Source organism: Parasteatoda tepidariorum, chromosome 8 (assembly GCF_043381705.1).
Source record: "Parasteatoda tepidariorum isolate YZ-2023 chromosome 8, CAS_Ptep_4.0, whole genome shotgun sequence".
Classification (NCBI taxonomy): domain Eukaryota; kingdom Metazoa; phylum Arthropoda; class Arachnida; order Araneae; family Theridiidae; genus Parasteatoda; species Parasteatoda tepidariorum.
Window position 1 is genome coordinate 32,187,455 of NC_092211.1, and position 27,171 is coordinate 32,214,625.

The 27,171-nt window shown below is 30.8% G+C and overlaps 1 protein-coding gene across 1 annotated transcript; it reads right to left on the reverse strand.

The window, feature by feature from the left end:
• Positions 1 to 734: 734 nt before the first annotated feature.
• LOC107436832 (nose resistant to fluoxetine protein 6-like) lies at positions 735 to 26,448 on the reverse strand. The gene is made up of 15 exons (XM_016048645.4): positions 25,975 to 26,448; positions 24,273 to 24,427; positions 22,308 to 22,389; positions 22,028 to 22,130; positions 18,016 to 18,215; positions 16,615 to 16,791; positions 14,411 to 14,504; positions 13,403 to 13,495; positions 10,630 to 10,795; positions 8,731 to 8,810; positions 6,904 to 7,050; positions 4,386 to 4,509; positions 3,959 to 4,133; positions 2,300 to 2,442; positions 735 to 990 (listed from the first exon to the last, which is right to left on the reverse strand). The coding sequence occupies exons 1-15, from the start codon at positions 26,324 to 26,326 to the stop codon at positions 868 to 870; spliced, it is 2,214 nt and encodes a 737-aa protein (XP_015904131.1). The 5' UTR covers positions 26,327 to 26,448; the 3' UTR covers positions 735 to 867.
• Between the last annotated feature and the right edge of the window lie 723 nt (positions 26,449 to 27,171).

Consider the following 27,171-nt stretch of genomic DNA (forward strand, 5'->3'; position numbering starts at 1 on the left):
GTAAATATTATTATTATTATCATTTTGTTTATGAAAACAGAGATGCATGCATCCGAATTACTTGCTTTCCAAAGGTATAAATAATATACATAAAAGTGTCGAAGCATAATTATTACAAATAAATGTTTACCTAAAAGTCTATGTTTGGAGGAAAAAATCCAAGAATTCCTGAATAAAATTTCTAAATTAATTCGAGATTAAATATTCAGATCAGATATAATATTAAATAAATAAATAATGAAAAATAATAAAGCATAATAAAAAATAATAAATAAATAAATAAAATACGTGAATAAAGTTTTATTCAAAGACTTAATCATCTTTAATAAATTTTATGAATAAAACCAAAAAGTAAAATAATAGTGCTGAAGTTTTAATTGTCTTGTGACTAAACTATTAAAGTTAAGAGTTATTTTTAGGGCCAGGAATTCAAAGCCGACGAAATATTTATTTATTTTATTCTTAAAAAACTTTTTCTAACTTCTCAATTTAATTAACTATCTATACAACTTAATTAGAATATTTAAGATTTTCCTCTCAAACCATAATGATTACCTATCATAGTACCTAGAAATCTATAAGTTATATCAAGAATTATTAAATAAAACTTTTTTTGCCGACTATAGTATATACATCTAATAAGCTATTTCAAGACAGCAAAACAAAATTTCAAAATAAAAAATTTAATTCTTTTTAGAGTTCAAAGGCAGTTATTACATATAAATAATGCTAATAAGCTATTAAGCTATTTCATTTGTTTGTGTTTTCTGCCACAAATATAAACAAAACATATCACTATAAAAAAAATTAAATGATTAATAATAAAAATGTTGTAAATCTATTAAAAAAAATTAAATGCAAAACTTTTCATCTGGATTGAAATTTATTTCTGATTAGTCTTTCCAATCTTATAATAGGAGACTCGAATATCAATGAAACAAGGAAAGCAAAAGCATACGTCACAGCCAGCAGACCCAAATACCACAGGATCTGGAAATATAATAAAAATAAATCAGCTTCAAATAAGTAATTATTAATTGCTTAATTAATTAACATAGTTCAGAAAAGACCGCTAAAAGTTAGTAAATTTTGTTGATAATAAGACTGATAATTCGGATAATGTGAAAATAAAGAAAAAAAGAACGGTGTAAAAAAAGTTCAAGAAATGCTTGGTCAATTTCAAAATTGTATCTAATAAATTCAACAATAATTTACAATCCGTTTTAAATATGTAAAAATTATGAATGAAAAAAAAATAATCACAAACCAGCATTATACAAATCGATTGCTTTATATTCAATTTTAATCCTATTCGCTTCCCTAAAATTATAAAATGACAATTTTTTTTCGCTAATTTAGAAATCTGACTTTTTTGAACAACATCAGCTTCGCGTTGTGCTCATGTCCAAGAGTTCGTGCGTTTGATCCCCGTCAACTGAAGAATCTCTGTAGTAAATGGTGAATGGTGACGTTAAATCTATCGGGTCACAATGTCCTCCAAGTCACAATAACAAAGCAATATCACTGGGGGTACTGAATTGGATATTGATGGTTCTCTGGCTCAGGTCAATATTACTATCTGTGGATGAATGATGTATCAATGGGTCCTTCCTCGAAACCGGTCTGTGATATGTGTGGTTGAAATCGTGTTCGTGGTCATGGATGGCGCCACTGAAGAACAAGAAACGCACCCTCAGCCTTAAATTCACTTAGTTTCACCAAGCAGGCTTGCTGGAATTTGCTAATAGCATTAGAAACAACAACAACACAAGCAAAAATCAACGCAAGGGGAAATTATTTTTAATTACGGAATTTTTTTTCCGATTTTGAACATTTGATAAAAATTGCGCAATTTAAAAGAAATACCATTAAGTAGTAGGTTTAAAGTATGTTAAGAGAAGTATGTAGGTTTGAAGTAGGTTAAAAGAATCTATCGAGGCTTCAACAACATTTTTCAAATTACTAATTTCAAGTACAATTTTAATGCATTTAAAATTTGAAATTGAAATATGAAAAGAAATATAGTTTAATGTAATTTATATCTTAAATCCTCAATCAGGTAGTAAACAGAATGGGAAACACACCAATCTCAGATTTGCAATAGTTTAACAAGTCCCTCTATTCATTTATCTATTCCCAACTTATATATAATTTTCGAGTCCCTATTTTATGACTTTTAAAGAACTTCCTTTACAGTCCATTGTTACTTCAAGTAAAAAGTAAGCAAATCTGGTAGGTGCTTCTCGAGTTTTGCAACAAAACTTTTTAACATTCCTACTGAAAAATAAAAAATACTTACAACTGTTTGATGAGAAAACCATATTGTAGATTTCAAAGAAGTAACGTAGACGGTAATAAAAATTGGGTGAATCAGGTATGCACAGTAAGTCAACCGACTTAGAGGAATGAAGAGTTTGTAGGATAAAATTTTATCCACAACACCTGAAAATCAAAAATGCATCTTAAAAATTTTAAATGCATATATGAAATATTCCTTTTCGCAAAGTTTTTTCCCCTCCAATGCCCACCTTTCGTTTTACGGGCATCTGAAGGGCAGATTTGTTGGCCACTAATTTAGATGCACCATATTAGGTGGACCAAAGTTGCTCTCACAGTAAGGACAAATAGTACAGAGAAGGAAAGAAGATCTGTGACTAGTCCGGAATTCAAACCTAGATTCTTTCTAGTGCAAAGTCAGTTCCCTGACTCCTAGGGGAGCCGGTCTGCCTTTCGTAAAGCTATGATAAATTAAATTTTGTTCTGTCAAGTACTCCCGAAATGTGTATTTGTCCCGAAGTGTGCCTTAGCTTTCATCTCGTGTTGGACAGACTATACCTGTGAAATAACAGGCAGTCAAGACAACGACACAATAGCATGATAATGTGGACAGTAATGTGTTTTCTTGTTTAAAGCTGTCATAGAAAAAGAGTCCCAGCTGCTCACAATCATAGCTCAATGTCTTAAATACTGACCCATGCTGCATTATATAGTATAGGCAAAAATCAATATTTTTAGGAAAATTAGGTTAAATCTTTTTATGGTTGATATGAATCGAGAACTATTAACAGTAATGATATTTGGGTCCATTAGTGACAAAAGAGACAGTTTATTACTTATTTTGTATTACTCCTATTTAGAAGAAAACTGCAACTGAAGAAAACCGACTTACTGTAGAACAAGCTAACATTTCTATCAGTTCACTACAGGTTTAAATCCAGTTATGTGATCAAAAACGTGAAATTTTGATCAAAACATTTCAGACTAATTAAATAATTTTAAAGAATGGTTCATACTAAACATATATTGTAGCCCAAAAAAGGAGGATAATTTGAAGCAAATGCGTAAAGTTAAGTTCCTAAAATCACTCAGAACGTTTTAATTCAGCTAAAATTTCCTTTAAAAATTGAGATTTCAATTCCTTTTTCAAGATGAGGTTTTTTCTCTCAGCAGTCAGCAAACTCATAAATGGAGCATCATTTTAAAGAACAAATCTTCCAAAAATGTTAATGTTCAAAAAATACGTAAGTTTTATGATGAAAATTTGAGGAAAACATTTCAAAAATTTATCCCTCCAACGATCGAACTGGATCTTAAAAGTATTTTCTGGCATGACATTAGAGCTTATGAGCAATAAAAGTACCAAATGCTGTTATTTTTTTTAAAAAAAGAAACTTAAATTCAAGACGGTCTTTTTGCCATTCGACAATATGTCAATAAAACCTGTCCATCGTTGTGCTAAAAACTCATATTTTTTTCCCACAAATATGACATATAACTTATGAAGCTCTATTAGATAAGATTTGAATACTTTTGAAATACTCTTAAGAGGGGGGGGGAGTCAACATTTCTAACAATGGTGGTGAAAATGAATTTAACTTTAAAAATTGTTACTATCTATATTAATAAAGTATTTAATCTTTTTCAAAATAAATTTAATGAAGTCTTTCTTCACACTCACCTCCGTGTCCGGATAAACAAGCGAAAATCAACCAGCTCAAACTGAAACCATATATTGAACGGGTGAAAGCATTGTAGAAACTAGCAGCCAGTAGACTAGGAGTTTGATGATAGGTGCCGTAGACACAGTATAAACCAGCTGGTACGGCAAGTAGCCAACCTATCCATAAAGTTGTCTGCAAAAAAAATATAAAAAGGTAAATTGAAGACTCGTGTGTTGGTATAATGGTGCAGTTTTAAAAATACAATTCTAATTATATCATTATTAATATAGAATTATCTGTTATAAGGAAATAAGATAATTTTAATAATGCACTAATTCGTTTAAAAATAGTTATGTAGACCCAAAATAATTCAAACAATAAACAAAAAGAAGGAAGAAAAATAAAAATACAATTTTTGAGGAAAAAAAAAATAATTTCACTTACTCGATTGGATTTTATGCCGGTTATTTTTCTTTTGTATAAAATGTAACCCAGAACAATGCCTGCTATGTAAGGACCAATCCTGGTATATGGCTTTATATAAAAATTTTGCATGTATTCATTCCACCTAAGATGTCAAAAAAATATGTTAATCGATAAAAGGTATAGCAGATATAATTTCACAAGTATTTGATTACATACTATACTGAGCTGACATACATTCACAATTTTCGTACTAAAAACGTATCGTCTGTATAAAAAACAGAACTCACGTAAGACTGAAGTTCGATTTTTTAAAAAAAAAAAAACTTATAATAGAGATGTTCAAGCCAGAGGCTGAACTCCCCTGAGCCGCGATGGCTCAGGGGATAGAGCGTTCGTCTTTCAATAAGGTGAACCGGGTTCGAACCCCAGAGATGGCTGGTCAATAAGAATCAGCATCCGGCTTGCACCGACCACAGTGCTGACGTGAAATATTCTCAATGGTAGACGATTCATTGGTTCGGTTAGAGACCCTTTGCTGTCAGTGAACCGTGGAAGGTTCTCGTGGTATTCCTCTCCATGTTACGCAAATGCGGTTAGTTCCATCAAAAAAGTTAGTTTCAGCAAAATTTCTCCCAATACTTGATACAGGAGTTCCCTTGTCTTCTGGATTGGGTTCAAACTAACAAAACTGCGGAGTTGAGCATTAGCAGTCGCAAACCAAAAAAAATGGGTCGGCTGTTCAACGTCGTTTGTAAAATATGTATAAAAAAATAGAGATGTCTAAGCCAGAGGCTGAACTACATCCTTGAGTGAAATAAGTCTATCAATTATCGTTATTTTGTGACTGCAAATGCCACCCAGGGCTAAATGCCACCTATTTGATTTCACTATTCCTATAGTACGATATTTATTCCATTCCCAATAGAAACATATTCCCATTGGTTACTATCTAACTGATTAATAATTGGTGGATTTCCAATGGATAGGACAGTAACGTCAGCTTAGACATCTGTTTGCAATTAAGAAAACTCATGTCTCAGAAAGTTTCCATTGCATTTGAATATAAGCATACTTAAAAGGTAAAAAGTAAGGAACTAGTTAAACAAAAAATATTTGTTTTTATAATCTGGTGTTTTATTTAAAGTTCGTCTTAAACAAAAACTAAAATAGATTGATTTGATCCTGTAATTTTTCGTCAAAATAAATTACACAGTAAGAAATAATCAAAATTGTCGGTTATGGTTTTATTTAATACTCAAAGGGTGATGCTGAATTCCACTAAATTATGGTTCATTGTTTAACTGATTTTCGTAAAAGTGTAGTTGATGAAAAAATTTCATTCGTTCTAAGACTTGCACATTAAAAAGCAATAAACAAATGGCGCAATGCAATAACGTTATTTTAGAAAACTTTTAGTAGCAAGTAAAATTTTTTTAGCTTATAATTCTAAGTCTACTATTTTTTTTTTATAACTGCTAGTGTTAAATAGCAGACACGATTCTTAGTTCCGTAGTCTTATAATTCTAATAACCCAGATAATTTTTCCGATTCAGAGAAACTCCTGCATTAATCATTGAGACAAAATAAACTTCGTGGAGGATTTTTTTTTTTTTTTTGGTTTAACTAGTCCCCATTTGCATTACACGGGTAGGAAAAACGCGAAAATTTTTTCACGATATTTTTTCACGATTTCCCGAACTCATGATCCGTCTACTACTGTGGTCGGAGCGAGCCGGAAGCAGAATTTGTATCAACCAGCCATCGGGGCTCAAGCTTACTATTTTGAGATTTCTGTTGATTTAATAATCTGGTTTTTAACCAGCAGCTCGTTCAAAGCGAAAACTATGTCAGGTAGAAACGTAGAATACGATGCAACTTTCATGTCAAAATCTAATTCACTTTTAGAAATTTTATATCGTGTTGGGCTATAATATCTCTCAATTCAAAAATAATCTACATTATTTCATTTTATTTAATAACCGTCGTTGAACAGCCGATCCAATTTTCAGGTTTAAAACTACCAATGTTCAACTCCGTAGTTTTGTAATTTTGAACCTAATTCAGAAGACAAGTATTGGGAGTAGTTTGCCTTCGTTTAGGACTTATTTTATGAAACTAACCAGCATTTGCGTTACAAGGAGGGGTAAACCAGAGAGAATTCCTACGGTTAGCCTGATGTCAAGGGGACACATGATCCGTCTACCACTAAGGATATTCACGTCAGCTGGTACCGACCCACTGTGGTTGGTACAAACCGGGTGTGAATTCGTATTGACCAGCCATCGCTGGGATTTGAACTCGTTTCACCTCATTGAAAGGCGAACGCTCTATCCCCAGAGCCGTTATTGTGCAAATTTATTCTTTTTATACTTAATTTCACTTGACCAATTTTCGATTTAAATTTAACACTTTATTCTAATTTTCAGTATTGTGGTTCATGACGTAGGTAATATGGTTCAATATTGAAACGATTTTTGGTGAATGTACAGATCATCCACATGGTCTCTTTACTATAAGTAAAAGCTGAGTCACTTGCCTTGGTGTGAAGGTTGGATCAGTTACTACGTCATTGACATTACTTATAGTACCAGCTGGCAAATTTTGTTGATATGTTATCAAAAATCCTGTAACCCAAGATGCCCATAAGAATAGGGTTGAAACTAAAAATCCAACAATTGGCCACCTGGAACAAAATTTTAAAAAACAGGTTTGTTTTAAAGACTGCGTCTTGAAATATTTATTTTATATGTTAATTATATAAGATCAAAATACTTTATAACTTGAGGGAAAGGAATATTTTCTCATTTAAAAGAATTACAGAAATGTTATAAGTTTTACGTCAGTGGACACGCATTACTGTAGCTCAGTAGCTATAATGAGACAACAGTCATAGTACAAGGAGGAGATCAGATCGTATAGAACTAATAAACCAGTTCACATGAGAGCATCGAAAGAGAATATAAAATCTTCTTAAATATGGATGCCCCGAGACAAAAAAACATAAAATAGTAAAATGTATAGGGGAAGAATTTGCTTGTATCATTCTCTTACTGAAATAGAGTGCTTACAGAGTTCAATAATCACAAGTCTGTGATTGACTCGAATCAACCAGCATCTTAACAGATTCGATACAGATGCTCACCCTCTAAGAAATCGTTTGCTTCATTTGTTTACAGTAGTTTATCATTAAACAGTACTAGCCCTCGAATAGCCGGAATTTTTTTGATAAATGTTAACAAATAGCACTACGCCCACTTTCTAGCTCTAAGAATTACGCTACTGGTTGTTGTCATTAAATCAGGGGTTTCAAATTAATACTTGAACTAAGAAAAGAAAAGAAAAGATAACATTTACCAAAGCCTAACAAATTGTTAACGATAAAGGTGAGATTACAATACTAAAACCTGTTTTATTGCAGAGCACAAATGCTAAAGGTTGTCAGGTTTTGAAGTCGTTTCGTTTTTTTTTGCCTTATTTAAATATTAACGTACAATTTATAAGGGGGAATATTTTCTTCATTTCTGACTAGGATTTTAATGATCTACATTAAGAATAGTCCTTACGGGACAACCCATATAATTAACTAAGTTCTAGTTTAAAATTTTCTTACATTATAAATTTTTTACTAAGGGTTGAATTGCAATTTTCGCATAAATAACAAACTTTTGCAAAGGTAAACAAAAGCGTCCTCGAAATCTGCCTAATTGTTATTAAGAAAGCAAGAATCAAAAACATCAAAATCAGTTTAAATATCTGGCAAAATTAGAAGAATTATGTCATCTCATTTCTGTTTCCTTAGGTCTGACAATCAAACATGTTTTGATATTCACATCAACAATGATTCATTAAAATTCGTAAAATTTTGTTTTTTTCATTGTTTTTTTTTTATTTTTTTCATTGCTGTGCCTCTTTAAGACTGCTGAGCTGACTGTCCAGCAGACAAGCACGACAAACATTCGAAAAATACGTCTTAAGGGTGATGAATATGTAACGCTCTCTGTAATTAACATTGTTCTTTAAAGTTACTCCTTTTATTGTAATATTTTTTTTTCTTTCTGAATTAAAATTCTAATACAAGTGAGAACTTTATTTTGATTATTAACGAAACATGTAATGAAAATAGCAAACGCCTTATAAAAAAAATCGCAAAAAATGGTGAGTTTAATAAGCGCAATTAGTTAAGAGATGTTCATCAATTTCAAGTTATTACATCGGATAATGTACGATGGCTTTATCATTCAAACAATTTAGTTAATTACGAAAACTACACTGATTCAATAAAGCCCATCTCTTTCAAATTTTTAATATAGTAGAGTTACTAATAATGTTAAATAAAATTTATAAATAGTATGTTTTTCTGTACCTCCAGAGTGTTATAAGGAATATAGGGCTAATTACAAAGAACTGCATATCATTTGCTAGGTACCAAGTCCATCCCATGCACTGAAAAAAAATTTATCATTGGATTTTCATATTAAAGAATTATATGACGTATGAAACCTAAACATGTTAATACTAAAATTATTTTATTAAATAGTTTTTTAATATTTTTTTTACTTTATATAATTATAGAATTATATAAAGTGGAAAAAACTTAAACATTTTAATATTATAATTATTTTATTACATGAATTTTTGAAATAATTGCTCTTATAAAAATTCTTGACACCGTCATTTAGTTAAAATTACAAATTTTGAAATTTTTATGATTTTTTTAAAGGCAAGCTAAGCTAAAGTGTTCCTTCACTGGTTAGTTTACCTTATATCTTGTTCAAATTTTCAATCTTTAATAAGATACTTTTTATCCATCCATTCAGGTTAAGATACATTTTTTTAAAGTTGTAGTGGATGATACTTGATGTTAATACATTTTTTTCAAATATTAATTCATTATTTAAATATAATTAATTAATTTTAGTATTTTATAGGAGATAAAATTTTAATTATTGAATAAAAAGAAGCTAAAATAAAAATTTTAATTATTTAATAAAAAGAAACTAAAATAAATATTTTAATTATTTAATAAAAAGAAACTAAAATAAAAATTTTCTTTTTTGATCTAAGTTGGATTTTACTTTAATTATTTTTAAATATTGCTTGTTAATAACTAACAAGGGAAACTAGGGAAGTGTGACTCGCCAATTTTGAAATAAACTAGTGGGATGTATGCCTTATGAGGAATAATTTTAGGGGGCAACATTCGTTTCGGCCCATAGAAAGTCCTATGAGAGAGAAAAAATTATTCAACATATAAAAAATCGGTATTTTATTACTTTAATGCAGACTATTAGTCATTGTAATTATCTCATACTCCAATTAATTTTTGTGGTACTTTCACGTACTATATAATGCATATTTATTGTCAAAATTGATTTCGAAAATTTTATATATCTGTAGTTTTTCCAAAAAACCTGTTAGGCTAATTAAAAATAAAAAAAATTGACATCAAACTTTTTAAAATTTTAAGAATTTTTTTCTGAATTAATTAGAGTATGCAATTGTAAATCAATTAATTAATCAATTAATAAGTAATTAATAATTAATCAACTAATAATTAATCAACTAATAATTAATTAATTAATTAATTAATAATTAATTAAAAATTATTCAATTAATAATTAATTAATAAATTTGTCAATTAATTTATTAATTGGAAAAGTAATTAATCTACCAATTAATTACAAATTAATTGGAGTATGAGACAATTACAATAACTAATAGTCTGCATTGAAGTAATAAAATGCTCGACTTCGCGTGCAGGTCGTCGGGCTACCGAAGCGGGGGTGCCATCCCCTCTGCAGAGGATCAAAATTGTGATGGCATGTCTTCGGATCATCCTCAGGGATGTTTCCCAGACCGTCGCCCATAGACCATTGTGCAGCTCTAGTGCGATGTAAATGAGCTACAACAACAACAAGTAATAGAATACCGTATTTTCTATATATTGAATTTTTTTTTTCTTTCATAGGACCTTCTATGGGCCGAAACGAATGTTGCCCCCTAAAATTATTCCTCATAAGGCATACATCCCACTAGTTTATTTCAAAATCGGCGAGTCACACTTCCCTAGTTTCCCTTGTAAGTGCTACATACTCAAATTATGAGAACTTCCAATTATTACCAATTGGTAATAATACTCCAATTATTACCAATTATACTTCAATTAACATTTAGTAAGAAAAAAAATCTGACTTAAACTATGGATATTAAATAACTATGTTGAAGTCAAATAAAAAAATAATCATCAAATTTAAATTCATACCTGATTAGTGCCATCCTGAAAGAAATTGTTTAAGTAGATCAAGTTTGACCACCATTCCTTCTGGCAGCCTACATCAACATTATTCTCCGGCCAAAAAGGTCCCGATCCCAGTAGATGCATGATTGTAGCAAAAAACGCCAGAACCATCATGTAAACCGGTGTTAACCTGTGAATTATAAAATTTTGGTGAGTAACGAATTTTATAAATTCAGCTTTCAACCTTTTTCTAAAATATAAAAAACATTGAAATTAATTGATTCAGCTAATAATATATTGGGAGTACAAATTAGTTCCTTTGGTTTTCGAAAGATGGCTCTGGCTGTTATGAATGCTTCATAGTGACAGCTGGTTTCGGTGGTTTCAGAGAGGTACATTTGTCAATAATATTCAGTTTATATCGTTTCGAGTTTCATACAAAAACCCTGTTTTTTAATTTGTTGAATACGTCAAATTTTGTGGCTACTAAGCAGCATATACGGGAGGTTTTATGTTTCTGCTTTAATTGGAAGAAAAGTGCAGCTGAAGCGCATCGAATGCTTGTAGAAGTTTATGGTGACAATGCTCCAACTGATAAATCATGTAGGGAATGGTTTCGGCTTTTCAAGAATGGTGAATGGTGCTGTATACTATGACCTGCTGCAACCTGGCGATGCCATTATGAGCGATCGGTATAGGCTACAATTGATTCGTTTGAGCCGTGCATTAAGAGAAAAATGGCTGGAATGCGAACAAAGCAACTTACTTTAGCATGACAAAGTTATTCTTCTGCATGATAATGCTAGGCCCCGTGTCGCAAAAGTCGTGTAAAATTATTTGGAAACACTCAAGCGGGATATTTTACCGCTTCCTCCGTATTCGGCTGACATTGCTCCTTCTGATTACTGATTGTTCCGACGACGGATGCAGTACGATTTCGCTGATCACCAGTTCACTTCTTTCGCAGAAATCGAAAATTGGCTCCTAACTTGGATCACTTCAAAAGACGAGATATTTTTTCGAGATGGAATTCGAAAATTGCCTGAGAGGTGGGAGGGAAAAAGTAGTAGCCAGCGATGGACAATACTTTGATTAATCTGTTCATTCATTATGTTCAGAAATAAATGCATTTTTGACCACGAAAAAACGGACAGAACTAATGTGTACTCTCAATAAATAATTTAAAAGGATTCGGTAAAATAATGGCAAGGACACATTTTAAAATTGTTTAAAAGAACGTACGGAGGATCATAATTTCCTAGTAGGCGAGTAAATATTTCTATGAAATAAACTGTTATCAACGGTGGAAAAATAGTTGTGTAATATCCCTCCAAATATGATATTGCACAATCCAAAAAATTAAGTTAAGAAACATTATTTCTAGTTAATACCAAATCGAACATTTATATATACCTCAAAGGTTCTCGTTAAATCTAAACACCAACAATGAAGAGTGCTTACACCTAGCTCACGTGCATTCACACTATTCGAGAATTATTTCCACTTTCAAAAGCACTGGTTTTGTCGTAATTCGGATATCGTAGCCAAATTGCTGACAATCGAGTTCAAAATATCTTGAATTCGTTATCTTCTACGCTATTATGCATCCACAGAAACAAAAGGTCACAAATATAAAATGTATGTATGTTTTAAATCGTGTAATAAGGATAATGTTTTGATTTTAAAATATCCGCCAATTGTATTAAATAATGTTATAATATTTAATTTACTATGCGTTCTCTTAATCCCAATTCTATTTAACTATCTATCTTTAATTTCTAACTATCTCTCTGTTCTATTTGCATATTTTATATACAAACTAATTATTTTAAGAATTAGTGCATGTACGTCCTAAACTAAATTTATCTTACTTTAAATTGCATCGTCAAAAAGTGACTCCTATGTATATCATGTCTTATTTAGTTAAAAGGTAAATTGAATGTTACTGAATATAAGAAATGGTGGCAAATACTCTGATCAATAGTTGTGGTCGTTATTTTAGCTTAAGAACTGTCCTTGAAGTTTAATTACACAAAGAACTATCTACGGTGCTTTGTTATACCACTTTTAGTGTGAAGTTGTTGCCACAATTTTCGATGTCAAGATACACTGATGTTTTTATAGTGTAGTTGAAATTACAAAAACTTGTCAACTGCCTACTTGGAGAAAACACGTCGTTGTGAACGAGAACCAATTTTAACAGCAAATTTTAATGTTGATTGTAAATAATATTTGATTTTGTTGGAATACAAAAGTAGGAGCTTGCAATTATCAAACTAGTTAAAGAACACCACTACATCAAAACCATTTAGAAACATAAATTATTTTGCTTTTATGGCATTATCAAGGGCTTTTCAGATTCAATTTAACTGTGAAGAAAAATTATAGAAAATATTACAGAAAATTAAAAAAATATTTATAATATTAATAGCTCGGTATAAGCAAAATTTTTAATTGAACTTTCCTAATTAAGAAATTACAGACTAGTACAGCTAAAAAAATAAAAAATCTGTCTAAAAGTGTTTAGTAAATACATGTGGCTTAGTATTATAGGGTGAAACAACCCTTTATTTTTCAATTACAAAACCAAAAAATATATATTATTTCTTTATGAAATTATTTTGAATAAATATTAGTTTAAAAAATTTTTTGCATGTAAATTTTACAAGCACTTGATTACATATTTTATTACATATCGATAAAATAATTCACTGTTTGCGCTTTATATATTTTTTTAAAATGTTTTTTTCTAATTTCTATAACAACGTTTTCTTCTTTGTGAAATATTTTCTCTCACCTCAAATAGCGATGGACGTAAAAATAGAGCCATGGTGTTTTTCCCTGTCTTTTGTCACATTCTTGAAAGTACAGATAAGACAACAAAAATCCACTGTAAAATATAAACACATTTAAAATAGAAAATAAAGATTTCAACACGGAGGTATACAAAAGTTCAAAGTTTTCTCCGCGATATAAAAATTGTTAAAACTTAAACATTTTTCATTCTTTTTAAATTTCATAGAAAGATGCGAATTGGAGAAATTTATCTAGGCCCTTAGTTGTCAGAACCAATACCTCCTGGAAGAGAGAAGGCCTCAGCACGGGTTATCATAAGCAAGAAATTCAATCCTTTAGTAGTCCAAACGTAATGATATCTTTCGTATCCCCCCCCACGCAGTCTAGTAGCCCGAAAGTAGCGACATCTGTCTTATTTTTCCTCCACTGCCCAGTTTATCTTCGTTAAGTCAGACTACTAAATTAATCTATGCTGAGGCCTTCTCTCTTGATTGAACAGTTACGCTGAAAATGAAGGGGAAAATCGGACAAATAAATAAGAGATCATCAGAGACCCACTAATGGCTATATAATATAGGATAAATCAATTATTCACATATAGCCCCTACAATACTCCATATATGACTGAGATTGGTGAGTATTTGTCCAGTAAAGGCCCATGTTAGTTTATTACTAGGAAATTAACACGAGCAAACACATAAAGTTTCTCGGAGAAGTATGGTAAAACATTTCCATTCGCAAAAAATCATGCAATCGTATCACAAACCTGTATTACAGATAAAAATTGATTTTTACTTCTTTTATAACAATGTCAGCGTTAAATATTTTCAATATTTGTATATAAAAGAATAAGTAATATAATTGGTTTGTAAAGATTATATATTCATCGTTATATTATTTTTAAAAAAAATTTTTAATTGCAATTTCATTTTGGTAATACTTTTGTGTTCATTAAATATATTAAAAACGCGTAAAAATTTTAGCATGTGTAGAAAATAAATTAACTCACCTGAGTACAAAAAAGGAATCAACTGAATACCATCCATTGAGTACGGCTTGGAAAAATAAATTGTCAATAACTGGTACTGCACTCTTAAGAGATTCTTTGAAATGAAACAGAAAATAAAATTACTGCTTGTGGTACATGAGACATTTATAAAATTCGTCTAATTTGAATTTTTAAAATCGAATCTTTATGTAAAATGATGCAGTCGTACCGAGCAGGAAAACAGACACAGGATTTTAATTAAATCAGAGTAACTTTTATTAGATCATTCTTAGTTGAGTGGGAGCGAAAAAGTGATGTTTACTCCATCAGCAAACAGTCTTTCTGGTAGGGAAAATCTTGCAAAAAATCCTAAAATGTCTCTATTTAGGGAAAAGAGGGAAATGACATTGCTATTGGTGTCATGGAAAAGATGGATCGATGAATAAAATTTAGTGTCTATAAAAATGATCCCAACAAATATAATAATTACTAATTTACCAATTATGAATAATAAAACCATTTTAACTAATGTTGTTTTTTGCTTAAGTTTGCATTTAATTTTATATTATAAAAAACGTTTTATATTATAATTTTTTTTACTATTATATAAAAGATGTTAGCTCTAAAAGATAAGAGGTTTATTTGATTGAGAAAATTGTTTTTTCTAAAAACCCTTTTTTTTTTCTTATTTAACTTTCAATTCTAAAAGTAAATCATTGATAGCATTATTTTAGTGCATTCTGACTATAACATNATATATATATATATATATATATATATATATATATATATATAATAGTTAGTCAGGGGTTGCAAAAATGCAAAAAGTTTTTTATCTTCCAAACCAATAAACTTTTTAAATTTTCTAAATAAATGTTATTTTATAACCAATATATTATCTAAAATATTATTTGTTAATTTCAAATGGGCACCCCTGTTAGCTCCATTTTTTCGACAAGGAATTTTAAAGCAAATATCAAAGATAACATTTATAGAACATCCAGCATAATTATGTTTTTTATATTTAAGAAATGATTTATATTTCAAAGATATTATGTGTTTGTTTAGAATTTCCGATTCTATGGGTTTAAAATTTATCTTAACATAGTAACGGGGCTACTGGATTTATATGAATATATACTATATGTTCTATATTATCCATTTTTTGTATACAATTTTAGCATAATTGAGGTGCACAGTAATAACAGGGGTGATGGTAGCCGGAATTCAGGATTTTTCGTATCATTCTTCTGGATCCAAAAACGAGAAGAAATGCATTTGATTTTTCCGCGAATATCGGAGAATTATGCATATATCAAGATCATTATTGCTTCGCGAACGTCTGCGAATCAAAAACTCATATGCATGCTATTCTTCTATAACTAACATACATGTCTTCTATAACTAATATACATGTCTTCTATAGCTAATATACATGTTATTCTTCTATAACTAAACTAATATACATGTGATTCTTCCGCCAATTCGATTCTTTTGGTTTGGTGGATTTTCGGAATCTTTGGAACTGCACTGGAATCTGCTAATATTGCAATTTTAGTATCAAATAACGATTTTGTGTTTACTTGATTCAAAAAAGACGAGCTGCGATTCGTATTCACGTGATTTATAAATTTACACAGCGATTCCTATTCACGATATTTAAAAATCCCATATCGCAAGATTGGATTTATATATAATATTTGCATGTTTTTAAAGCCCAATAACACGATTCATATTCAAACCAGTTTAAAGTCCAATGCCATGATTCGTATTCACGCGAGTTTAAAATTAAAGTACAGAATACCTCGCAAATAGTAAGAAGTTATAAAACTATCAAAAGCTGTATTATAACTCTATAAAATGGCTCTTCGGAGAATATTTTACTGTTTCTCGTGGTAACGTTATATTTTTTTCTAATGGGGGGAGAGCACTGAACTCTCGTTCTTTTGCCTTGGAAGATGCCGGAAGTGTTGCTCATTTAATGTTACCCGGTGGGCACCTGTGAACCTTAGTCTCAGAGGTGAGCAACATTACCCATTCCACACTGCCACAAATGCCCATTCATAGGGTGGGCCACAGTCACATGCCACAGGAAAACACATAGCGAAAAACATCCATGCCCTGAATGGTGTTCCCGAAACCATTGACCTCGCAGTCAGACATGCTGACTCCTCGGCCACCTGGCTGGCGTAGTGATGAAAATGAAACATCAGAATTATACTCACTGATAACAATCATAGGAGACGTGTATACATGTCCTAAAATAACCCACGTCATGCTCAAAAATCGAATACCATGTAGACATAATAGTTGCCCTTCGGTTGCATCGGTGTTGAGTAATTTTGAACCATTTGTAAAAATGCAAAAACAGTTCAGGAAAGGGTCACACACGTCCATGAAAACTAAACAGAGAAAAGCAAATATTTTATGTTTAACAAGAAAATCCAATTTTATTAGGCATTTAAAAAATATTATGCATTAAGAACGCAATAGCTTGGGCTGCACTTTTTTTAAACTAAGCAAACCTGAATTATTTTTTATAAACAGCAAAAAAAGTAGAGTTTTGCATTTAAATTCTTTATATATCATTGAGTCGAAAAATTATAAGTTTTGGGTACCCTTACTGCTTTAACAATGCTTTGATTCTTGACGACAAAAATTGTCACTGTCCTTTATACCTGTTTAATTGGCTTTATCTAAAATAATATTACTACATGACGAAAAATTTCGGCAAAATTATCAAACTTATATGGTAAAGAAATTTCTGATAAAAATAACATATGGTATTTAAACCATTCATTTAGTAAGTTTTCCATTCGTTATTTTAAATAGCATTTGCTGGAAAGGTGGGACTGCTCGGCCTGGGAGGCCCTTGCAAAACAAATAATTAAAAAAACTTAACTCTTCCAAGTTCTTATTTATTGTTACATACCTGTAGATTTGCGTCCTCTTTACCAAATACGTTTTAAGCCCTTGTAAAATTGAAGAAGAGTTATCACAATTTAGTGAACAGCTTTGCAGAGCTAAATCGATTGCGGTGTTGGGGTAGTTGGTTCGAGTCAACCCGTATCCTTGGATATATCTTTGTGATATCTGATTCTCTCTTTTGGGTTAAATGCTCTTCGACTTGACTAGGGCTTACAAGCCTTCATATGCATGGGTAACAATAAATAAATAAGTGATATATTCAGGGTTGTGAAAGATTTCGTTTCTGCAACTTGATGCAGCCTGAGGACAGTTTGATGGGTTACATAAAAATTACTGATTTAGTTCAGCCGTATCCAATCTTTTATATAGTTAAAAATACGATTTTTTTTAGTTCTATAAGTTTGAAGATGTTAGCTTATATCTTACATAGAAATTAAAGCAACCAATGGACCATAAACTAAGTTAGCAAGCGTTTACTAATAGTGCAGTCAAATTAGGGTTTAAGGTAAGGAATCAAAATAACGAGCCAGGACCTATTTGAATTGGTTATGGAGTATCCGGGTGGCCACAGATAATAATCCCACGAAATTCTGTGATTTAGAAATACAATATGTATTTTTTTGAATGTGTAATATTCCATTTGCGCTTTTAAAAAAAAGGAGAACTAATAAAAAGTTTGAATTAAGAGGAAATTCTACCTTTTAGTCTATTTGGTGATCTTTTATTAAATTCCAATGGTTCTTCTAAACTCCCAATGGACATTTGTTCTGGCGAGTAACCATTTGCCGATGTAATACTTTTGCATGAATCTCTTGTAGCGTTGATGTCAGCAAAGTATTTGAAAGCAGTTACAGAACTCCCCAAGATAACGAGCAGAAAAAACACCGACATTATGCATCTGAAATACAATGTGAAATTTTTTTAAGAAAGAATAACGAGGGGATGATAAACTAAAGCACAGGCATAAAAAAGTTTAAAATTTTATGGAAATTGATTTATTTCTATAAATAACATTTCTAGAATATTCAAAAGTATAATAAAATGTTTGACATTCCTCTATTTCCTTTAAAATAAAATCGTGTGCAGTGCGCAAAAAAAGAAAGAAAGAAAAAAACGGATTACCCTGAATAACTTTTGATCTAATCTAATTCAGATTTTCCCGTTCTAGGACTCAATCAGATAGTGAACTCAAATGTGCTAATTAATTAATGCCGACGATATTTTAAATTACAAGATTAGAAAAACCTACTTTCTCTGAAAAAACAAACCCTTTTTTAGCCGGATTCGGATTTCCGAAGTTTGGACTCATAATGCTCATTTTATTTTTCATGTATTTCTCTCATATCTTGAGAACTAATTAAGCAAATAAAAAAAAACATTGTACACAATTATTAAATTCATTTATCCAGAGATAGTTCAGTGCAAAAATTACGTTTAGTAAATATTTATTATATTATTTAATAATAGCTGAAAAAATTTTAATGGTAAGGTATGCAATTTCTTACATCATTTAAACAAATACAACTTTTACATGACAAACTATGAAATTTGAGCGAAATCAGCTGAATAGTTCATAAGAAATCGAATTTTAAAGAAGTCATCTTTCTAAAGTTCTTTTAATTAAAAAAAAATAATAATGTGTACGAATTCTAATTTTAAGGATTTTACAAAATATTTCAAAGTAATAAGGATATCGAAATCTTACACCTAAGCCCACCCCTCTTTATAAATAAGAAACAATAATTTTAAACTGACAACGCCATCTACGTGCATCTAAAGGGTATTTCGTAAAGTTGGTCATTTATATATGTTTTTAGAATCTTTATTAAAATGAATTAAAAAAAGCTTAGAAACTGTGGATCAAATATTAACATTTAAGCGAGGAAAAACAAAAATTCAATCTATTTGACCGCAGAACACAGTTGGGCGTACGAAACACCAAAAGTTGTTTGATTGCCTGAGAAAATAAGGAGAACATGAAAAGTGATTATTAATACAGTTCTAAGTCTCATTTATCAAACCGGTTTTGATTTCTTCTTTTCACTCTATTCACTAGTGATAGTTTCGATATCGATTTTGCTTCGTCCTCTCTTGAAGAGAAAGTTGTGACCCCCGATATGCATACATTTTAGCTTTTATTTTTGTCAAGTGTAATAAATTTATATATTAAAGGCAAAAAATAATAAAATTATATCAAAATATTAACAATACCTTTCGTATAACAATTAACAACAGTTAATAACAATTTTGTATAACCATTAACAGCACCTTTTGTATAATAATAATCTTTTGTATAACAATTAACAGCACCTTTTGTATAATAATAATCTTTTGTGTAACAAATAAACAGCTATCGTCAAATTAATTCACGCAAATATGTCAGATTTTTTTTTGGTCCATTAATAGTTCTATTTTTATACCTGACACAGTTCTAAAAACAAATGCATTATGCATGATACAAGAGCAATACCCTGAACCAGAATGGACGAGAGTGTATACTGACGGTTCAAAAATACAAGACAGCACCGGAGCAGGAGTACACAGTAAGCTCTTTTCTCACAGCGCCCCTGTGGGATACTATATGTCAAATTTTGATGCAGAGATCTTCGCTATATCGATAGCCCTGGAAAACCTTAAGAATAAGATCAATTACTTCACTAAAGCAGTAATTCTTGTCGACTCTAAGGCAGCTATCCAGGCAATTGCCATAAACCATAATTCAGACACTCAGACTATTTCAGATATTAGAGATAATTTGATTTTTCTCGAGAATGCCAACAAAATTATTATGTTCCAGTGGATCCCTTCGCATGTAGGAATCAATGGCAATGAAAAGGCAGACCAACTAGCCAAGAAAGGGACACTCGAACCACAATGTAATAAACCGATTCCACCAGACTCCCTTAAAAAACAATTTTCCGAGAAACTTAAGACCAACCTAAAGCTCAACCAAGCAGTAAAATCCACTGGAAAACCCTGGGCTAACATCCAAAACAGTTGGAAGAAATTTTGTCACAGTCCTCGTAAGAAGGCTGTGGCAAACTTCAGACTCTCAACAGGCCATGACTGCTTGGCAGAGCACCTCAACAGAATAGGTATCCTTCCATCTAGCGAGTGCCAAATCTGCAATTCGGGAACCATGAACTCAGACCACTTGCTTGTATGCCCTTTACTGGACAAACAATCCCAAGAGCGGGGTGATCTGTGTAAACTTTACTGGGATGCCAGAGATCACATGAACTCTCTGTAAAGACTACTCCTCATTCTTCACTGTATATATATATTTTTTTTTCTTACTTTAATTTTTTTTCTATGCGTTCTTTTTGTATTAATATGTGTTTGTCATGTGTTTTCTTTGTTTGTTATTGTAATTTTGTTCCTTTTTACTCCTTGTTTAAGTCCACTTAAAGTTGAACATTGTATATGGATTAATATTTCCAATAAAGCAATATGTAACAACAGTTCTATTTTTAAAACTTTTATGAATTTACCTTTTTAAACTTAAAATACATTCGTTATAGCCTGTCATTAGATGCCTTTAATAAGTAACTATGCGTTTTCTAGATTTGAATAACTTCAAATAACGTCAAAATAAATATTTATTACTTTTTCAAAGGGTTAATTTGAATATTTTTCTAATTATACTTTTCATAATGTAATATCAATATTTGAGTAGCAAACAGTAGATTTAGAAATAACTCCGGTAAGTAATGGCCATATCGAAAGACATGAATAAAAAATTTGACCACTTCTGTCATTCAATTTCACTAAATGAATGTCACTAAAATTTGACAATCGAAGTCATTCAACTTCGGTCATATAATTCAATTATGCTAAAATTAAATTAGTATAATATTTAAATAAAAGGAACACTTAACAATATTTTATTATTGTCAATAATAATCACGAAAAATAAAATGAAAATTAGAATCCTCTCCCTTTCTATAAATGCCTTGTAACTACCTAGTAATTTCATACATACCGAATTCCACACTTCTAGAAGAAGAAGATCACAGGTATCCACACATGTGACTTATGACGTCAGCGCAAGCTGATCGCTTATAAGCTAAATGGCGTGTTAAAGTTGAGCAAGGTTTCTCCTGTACATAACTTCTGTGATTCCTTCTCGTCTACATCTTTCGTTTGACTTAGATTTATTATTTGTTTGTATATTTTGTTGTAACCATGATATATTTGTACCCGGCAACTCCAATGCATTATTAGTTTCTTTATGTTCTATATGGCTTCATGCCTGTCTTTGTGTTAAGTAAGAAATACATAGGGAAAGAATTGAAATCTTTGTAAAAGAATCTTTGCGACCGAATGTGTCACTTAAGAGCATTGATACTTGACGGGCTTGGCTTACTTTAAATGGAATGGTAAGAACAGTTACTAACGTAAGCAAATATCACGTTTCAACAACGAATCATGAACAAGATACCCACAATATACCTGCAAGTGCAATATACCTTTAAGCGACGTCACGTTTGGGTTAGCCAATCAGGTTCCACACTCGCGCATGACGTTCGTGTGCAGGTTTAAAATTAAATCTGAGTTAAAAATTGATCCAGTGTGATAATAAACCTAAGCCTAAAGGCTCTAATCCTAACATGACATGCACAACCACTTATATCGACTCAACCATGTGATTAACAGCAACTACACAACCGATACAACAAATGTTATGAAAAATGTTAAAAATATATTTACAGTGTGACAATTCCTCCATTGCTCATTTCTAATGACTTGGGTTTACAATTCGCAGAAGTTACATTCAAATCGATACCTGATCGATTTAAAGCCGGCAAATAACCTGAAAAAATTTTTAAAAATTAGAAAATTGCTGTAAACAGCTATATTTTTAGGCATATTAATACATTGTATTATTAGTTCATTATCGACGGTTGTATAAAACATTTATTTCAGCAACTATACTTGAAGTTACTAAATTTGCATTAATGTTTCTAAAATGTACATTATATTCACTTACTTGAATTATTAATTATATCCTTAAACTCAGATGGATTACATGTGTCTGGTAAACATACACCAATTGAAAGTGGAAGATACTTCTAAAATAAAAATTCTTACATGTTTATGATATTAATTTGTAATAGTTTACTGTATCTAAATATACAAAATATTTTAATGACGATGTCGCAGTTTTTCATTGCTGTCGGTGCATTTTTATTGGCCGGAAAATCGCATGGCAGGATCCAGATTTCCCACATTAGTTTGAATTATAGTTTGGTTGTCATTCGCATAAATTCGATATAAGTCATAAAGGTATTGTTTTCCTATAAATATTTCTGTATCCCTAATTTAAAGACGAAATACAGAGCTATAAACTAATGCAAAGAGCTCGTCGCACTCTTCTACAATCTACAATTTAAAGGTTTGTGGCGTAACTACCACAACGAATATTAAACATCAATTCACTGGTATATAAGACATGCTAATCTGATTCCATCATGAGGTAGCATTTGATAGATGAAGGTTGGCATTGTCAATAACAACTCACCCCCCCCCGGATTGGTGACCTCCGGACGTGATTTGAACACGCAGAAACGCCCACTTTGCAAAAATCTTGACAACACAAACAACAAAACAGAGTTGACAGTACAAATCTTGACACTTCAAACTGGTAACGCCTACTTCGTTGGATGGCCCACATTGAACAGTTGACTTGCTACTTGTGAGTGCAATATTATCCAATCCCCCTCACGCTATTGCTGCTCAGTCTCATCTCGATTATACACAACGTCAGCCTGCATACACTCGACTGCTAATGGCAACACAGAAGCGACTACGACTGTGAAGTTAATACACCTCTCACATTCAGCACTCAAAAACACGGTGCCCTTAATTTCAGCTCTCTCGGTCCTTTACAAGTACAGCAACTAGTGGTATCCGTCCATCGAATTCTATCCCTGATAAATTTCTGGTGGGAGAGTATTGTAGCGTAACTACTACTACGATTATTAAACATCAATTCACTGGTATGTAAGACATGCTAACTTAATTCAATCTCGTGGTACATTTTGATAGATGAAGGTTGGCATTGTCGATAACTCCGCCTTTCACAGGTATTTAACTGCACTGTTGCATAACTGCCAACTCTTCCGGTTTTCCCGGAAGATTTTATTCTTATATTTAAAGTGCTAGCGAAATTCATGTTATTTCATTAAACTTTTTGAATTATAATAATAATTTTAAATCAGTTTGACCACCACTTCATATAAATAATTACAATTTATATATAAAAGCATATTAGTCCTTACGATAGCGAATTTCAAACTGATTAAAATATAAATATATTTTTGAGGAAGATAGTTTTTCGGCAATTGATTTACTACCACTTGGAAAATCCATTCTCGAAAAGAGTGAATGTTGGCAGGTATGCTGTTGTTTGTTTTCTAAATTAAGAGTTTAAGGGAATTATTATAATTGTTATTAGAATAACGGAATTCTACGTTATATTTTAGGATAAAGTTATTTAAACTGGTGACTGATTTTATTAACCATTTGAAATTATTATTTTTTTATTCAAATTACATTAATATACTAATATAAATAACGGTAAAAAGAGACTCGTTTAATGATTTAGAACTTACATTTTAGCTTCAGGCGCAGTGATGAGTGCAAATATTGTATTTAAAATATATTCGTCTGTTTGGTAAGCAATAATATTAAATTACACTAGTGAACTCATCAAACTTGTTACAACAATATTACTTTTAACTATAAATGTTATTTCAAAAAATGATTTATGTCCATTAATAAATGTTAATAGTATCATAAGGGAAATATTTAGACGTGGCATGTGGTGGCAAAAGTGATCTTTTTAATACACATATGCTAAGTTTAATAATTTCAACTGTTTTGTGTCGAGAAACAACAATGATAGCCTCTTTAGTTAATCAGGAAATTAAAAAATTAGTTTTTAAAAGTCTACCATCGCTGTAACTTGAAGGGTGCAATATTGTCCTTGAAATCCTCCTCTGCCACGGTTCCTCGGTGCGTAAACACTTTTGCATTCATCAAAATCTCCCAGCCACTTCACATTTCCTTCTAATATTCCACTTTCTGGCTTTCCAAATGAATCCAACACTGAAATAAAGTAAATTTTTTAAAAGCTAATATAATAAATGTTACAATTTTCTCGATACATTCATTTTCTGCATTTAGTAATATAACTAAGAGGTTAAATAGTTACTTTCTGATATCTAAATCATTTTTGGAAATTTCAGGTTATTTTTAAAATGGAGATTTCATTATTTGCATCTGATGTACGAAATTATTAGATGTTGCATCTTATATATGTGTTACCGGCAAAGTTTGAAATCCGGTATTCTATAGAATGCCTTGGCATTGTATATAATGCCTAAAACTAGCCGGCAATGTATGAAATGATTTATATTTCACACATTTCCAAGGCATTCTATAGAATGCCAAATGAGAAACCGGCAAAGTATAAAATTTTCTGTGGCCCTGCTAGTAAAGATGATGAAATAGATATTTTGTGCAATATTTGTTTCAAAACAAACAGAAAATAATTTTGACTTAAATGTGAATTTTTTATACGAAACTTTGTTTCCTTTAATAAGAAAGGCATAAATTATGTTTTGTATAGCTTGTATTTTTCTTTACGCATTTTGAATAAATTTTTTTTATTGGCACTCTCATTATTTTTTCAGAATAACATTTTTATTTTTGAGAAATGCGCATTATTTACATACTAACCTCATCAGGACGGTTTTTTCATACTTTGCCTAAATAGCATTTGTCATTCCATAGAATGCCTAGGTATTATATGCAATACCTAGGGAAAGTATGTAATACTTCTCATATTTCATACCTTGCCTAAAAACATCCGGCATTGTATACAATGCCTAGGCATTTTATAGAATGCCGGCGTTTCATACTTTGCCGGTAACATGTGAATTGATTTCCACATGATTAATTGGCCAAAGTGAAGTTCCATGGCCTAAAGTTGATCTTAAAAAAAGTTTCAGCTGAACACACTGCGTCGGTCAGAATATTACTTAACAAAAACAAATATCTTATAAACTATTTAAACTTCAATTAATTTGAAACTTACATATTATTTGTTATAAATCTTAATATCAGAAAAAATAATTGCTTCGTACACGGAGAAAATAGGTCAGAACTATCTTAATATGATTAAATTTAGCGTGTTTCTGACTCTATTGGAACGCCAAAAACCTCGATGATTTCTATCAAATAACTTTGGTTATTAATTTTAGTAAAATTAACAATAAAATATGGATTCATAGTAAGTGTTAAAATTTTTTAAGTGAGGTGATATTTGTTAAATTTATTATGGCTGAAAAACCATGTATGAGGTTTAATTTACTTTACAATTTTGTGTTTTTAATCAAATATAAGGTAGTGAAAACTGTAATTTTGAAAACTAGAACTTCTGCCAAGCCGTTACTGTATGAACGAAAAATCATAAAATGAATGGGATAAGTACCGTATATTTTGGTTTTTAATACCAGTATTATGCTTTCTTTTTTTCAATCAGAAATGTCATTACCATATAGTAGGGTAATTTTACCGAAATTTTTTTCCCGCTTATTTTGTTCTCACTTTTTATGGAATAGAAACAAAACACGAAAAGTTAAAATACTTACTTTTTAAAGCCCAAGAATCCTGAAAATGTTTCAAATCGATACTTTCCTTTATGTATACCAAATCATTATAACAACTGCTGTTTGTGACATTGCTGTTACTATTTATCAACACAGTGACAAGATTTAAAAAATTTATGAAGGGAATTTTATTTTGCACATCATTTCTCATAAGTAAATCCTTTGCCCCTTCAATTGTTTTTGAAGTTTCAATATTTTCTGCGACATCTCGCAAAAGTTGACGCACATTATATAATTTCCGACCATGGTTGTTTGAGATCTCATCAGAATTGTAATTAATTTCCCCCAACACACATGTAAAACATAGAAATGTAACAAAAATCGTTAGTTTCATTGTTCACGCTCTGGAATAAATTTTTGATATTGTGGAGTTTAGCAAGGACATGTTACAAGGATGATCAATTTCGGAAGAGTGATATAAATCATAACAAAAACGCGTGTGTAATTTTTCGACTCTGAAAGCAATACCGATAAGGTTCGACAATTGTCAGATAAAGCTATCAAGGCATTTTGTTTTGTTACATCATAATGCGTAATAAAAACTGTTGATATCACGAAAATTTATCATTAGATAAAACGGCAGAAAGAGTTCTTTTAAAATTTATCGTTACGTTATCTAACACTTCATTCTCAATATTAAGGTGTTATCCATTTATTTCATTTTAAGGCAATGTATAATACAATTGATTTTATTAGATATCCATATCATGTGAGAAAATTGACTTTTTGGTCTAAGTAAACAAATGGTTTTTATTAATTAACAATATTATTTTAATTTAATACTATTTAATTAGTTAAACACTTTTAAAATTTTTGGAGCGTGATTGTTCTTTTTTTTTTTTTTAAATTTATTCCAATATTAATATGGCTCTGAATTGAATTATATGAGTCTAATTTTTAAAGCTTGTTCATACGATACTGTGGTTCAAATTGAAAGAAGACAATTTACCATAGTATTTTACAACAAATTCGCACCGAATGATAGTTCGTCAGGGGTTGCAAAAAGTTCACTGAACCATAAAGTAAGTATTATTGAACCATATATATATATATCTATATATATATGGGTCATTCTCACGAAAACTGACATTTTTCAGTTCATAAAATCCCAAAAAAGTAAAGTGAATAAAAAGCTCTGAAACTTTTTATATTAATAGAAATATGTAATGGCATTATAAA

Bases quoted from the DNA above. Each gene is read 5' to 3' on its own strand.
- LOC107436832 (XM_016048645.4), bottom strand. From the start codon at position 26,326: ATGAAACTAACGATTTTTGTTACATTTCTATGTTTTACATGTGTGTTG. The intron at 16,792-18,015 runs GTAGAATTTCCT...TTCTCTGTTTAG, and splicing joins ATCACCAAATAGACTAAAAG to TTTTCATGGACGTGTGTGAC. The intron at 8,811-10,629 runs GTATGAATTTAA...ATTTTTTTTCAG, and splicing joins TTCAGGATGGCACTAATCAG to TGCATGGGATGGACTTGGTA.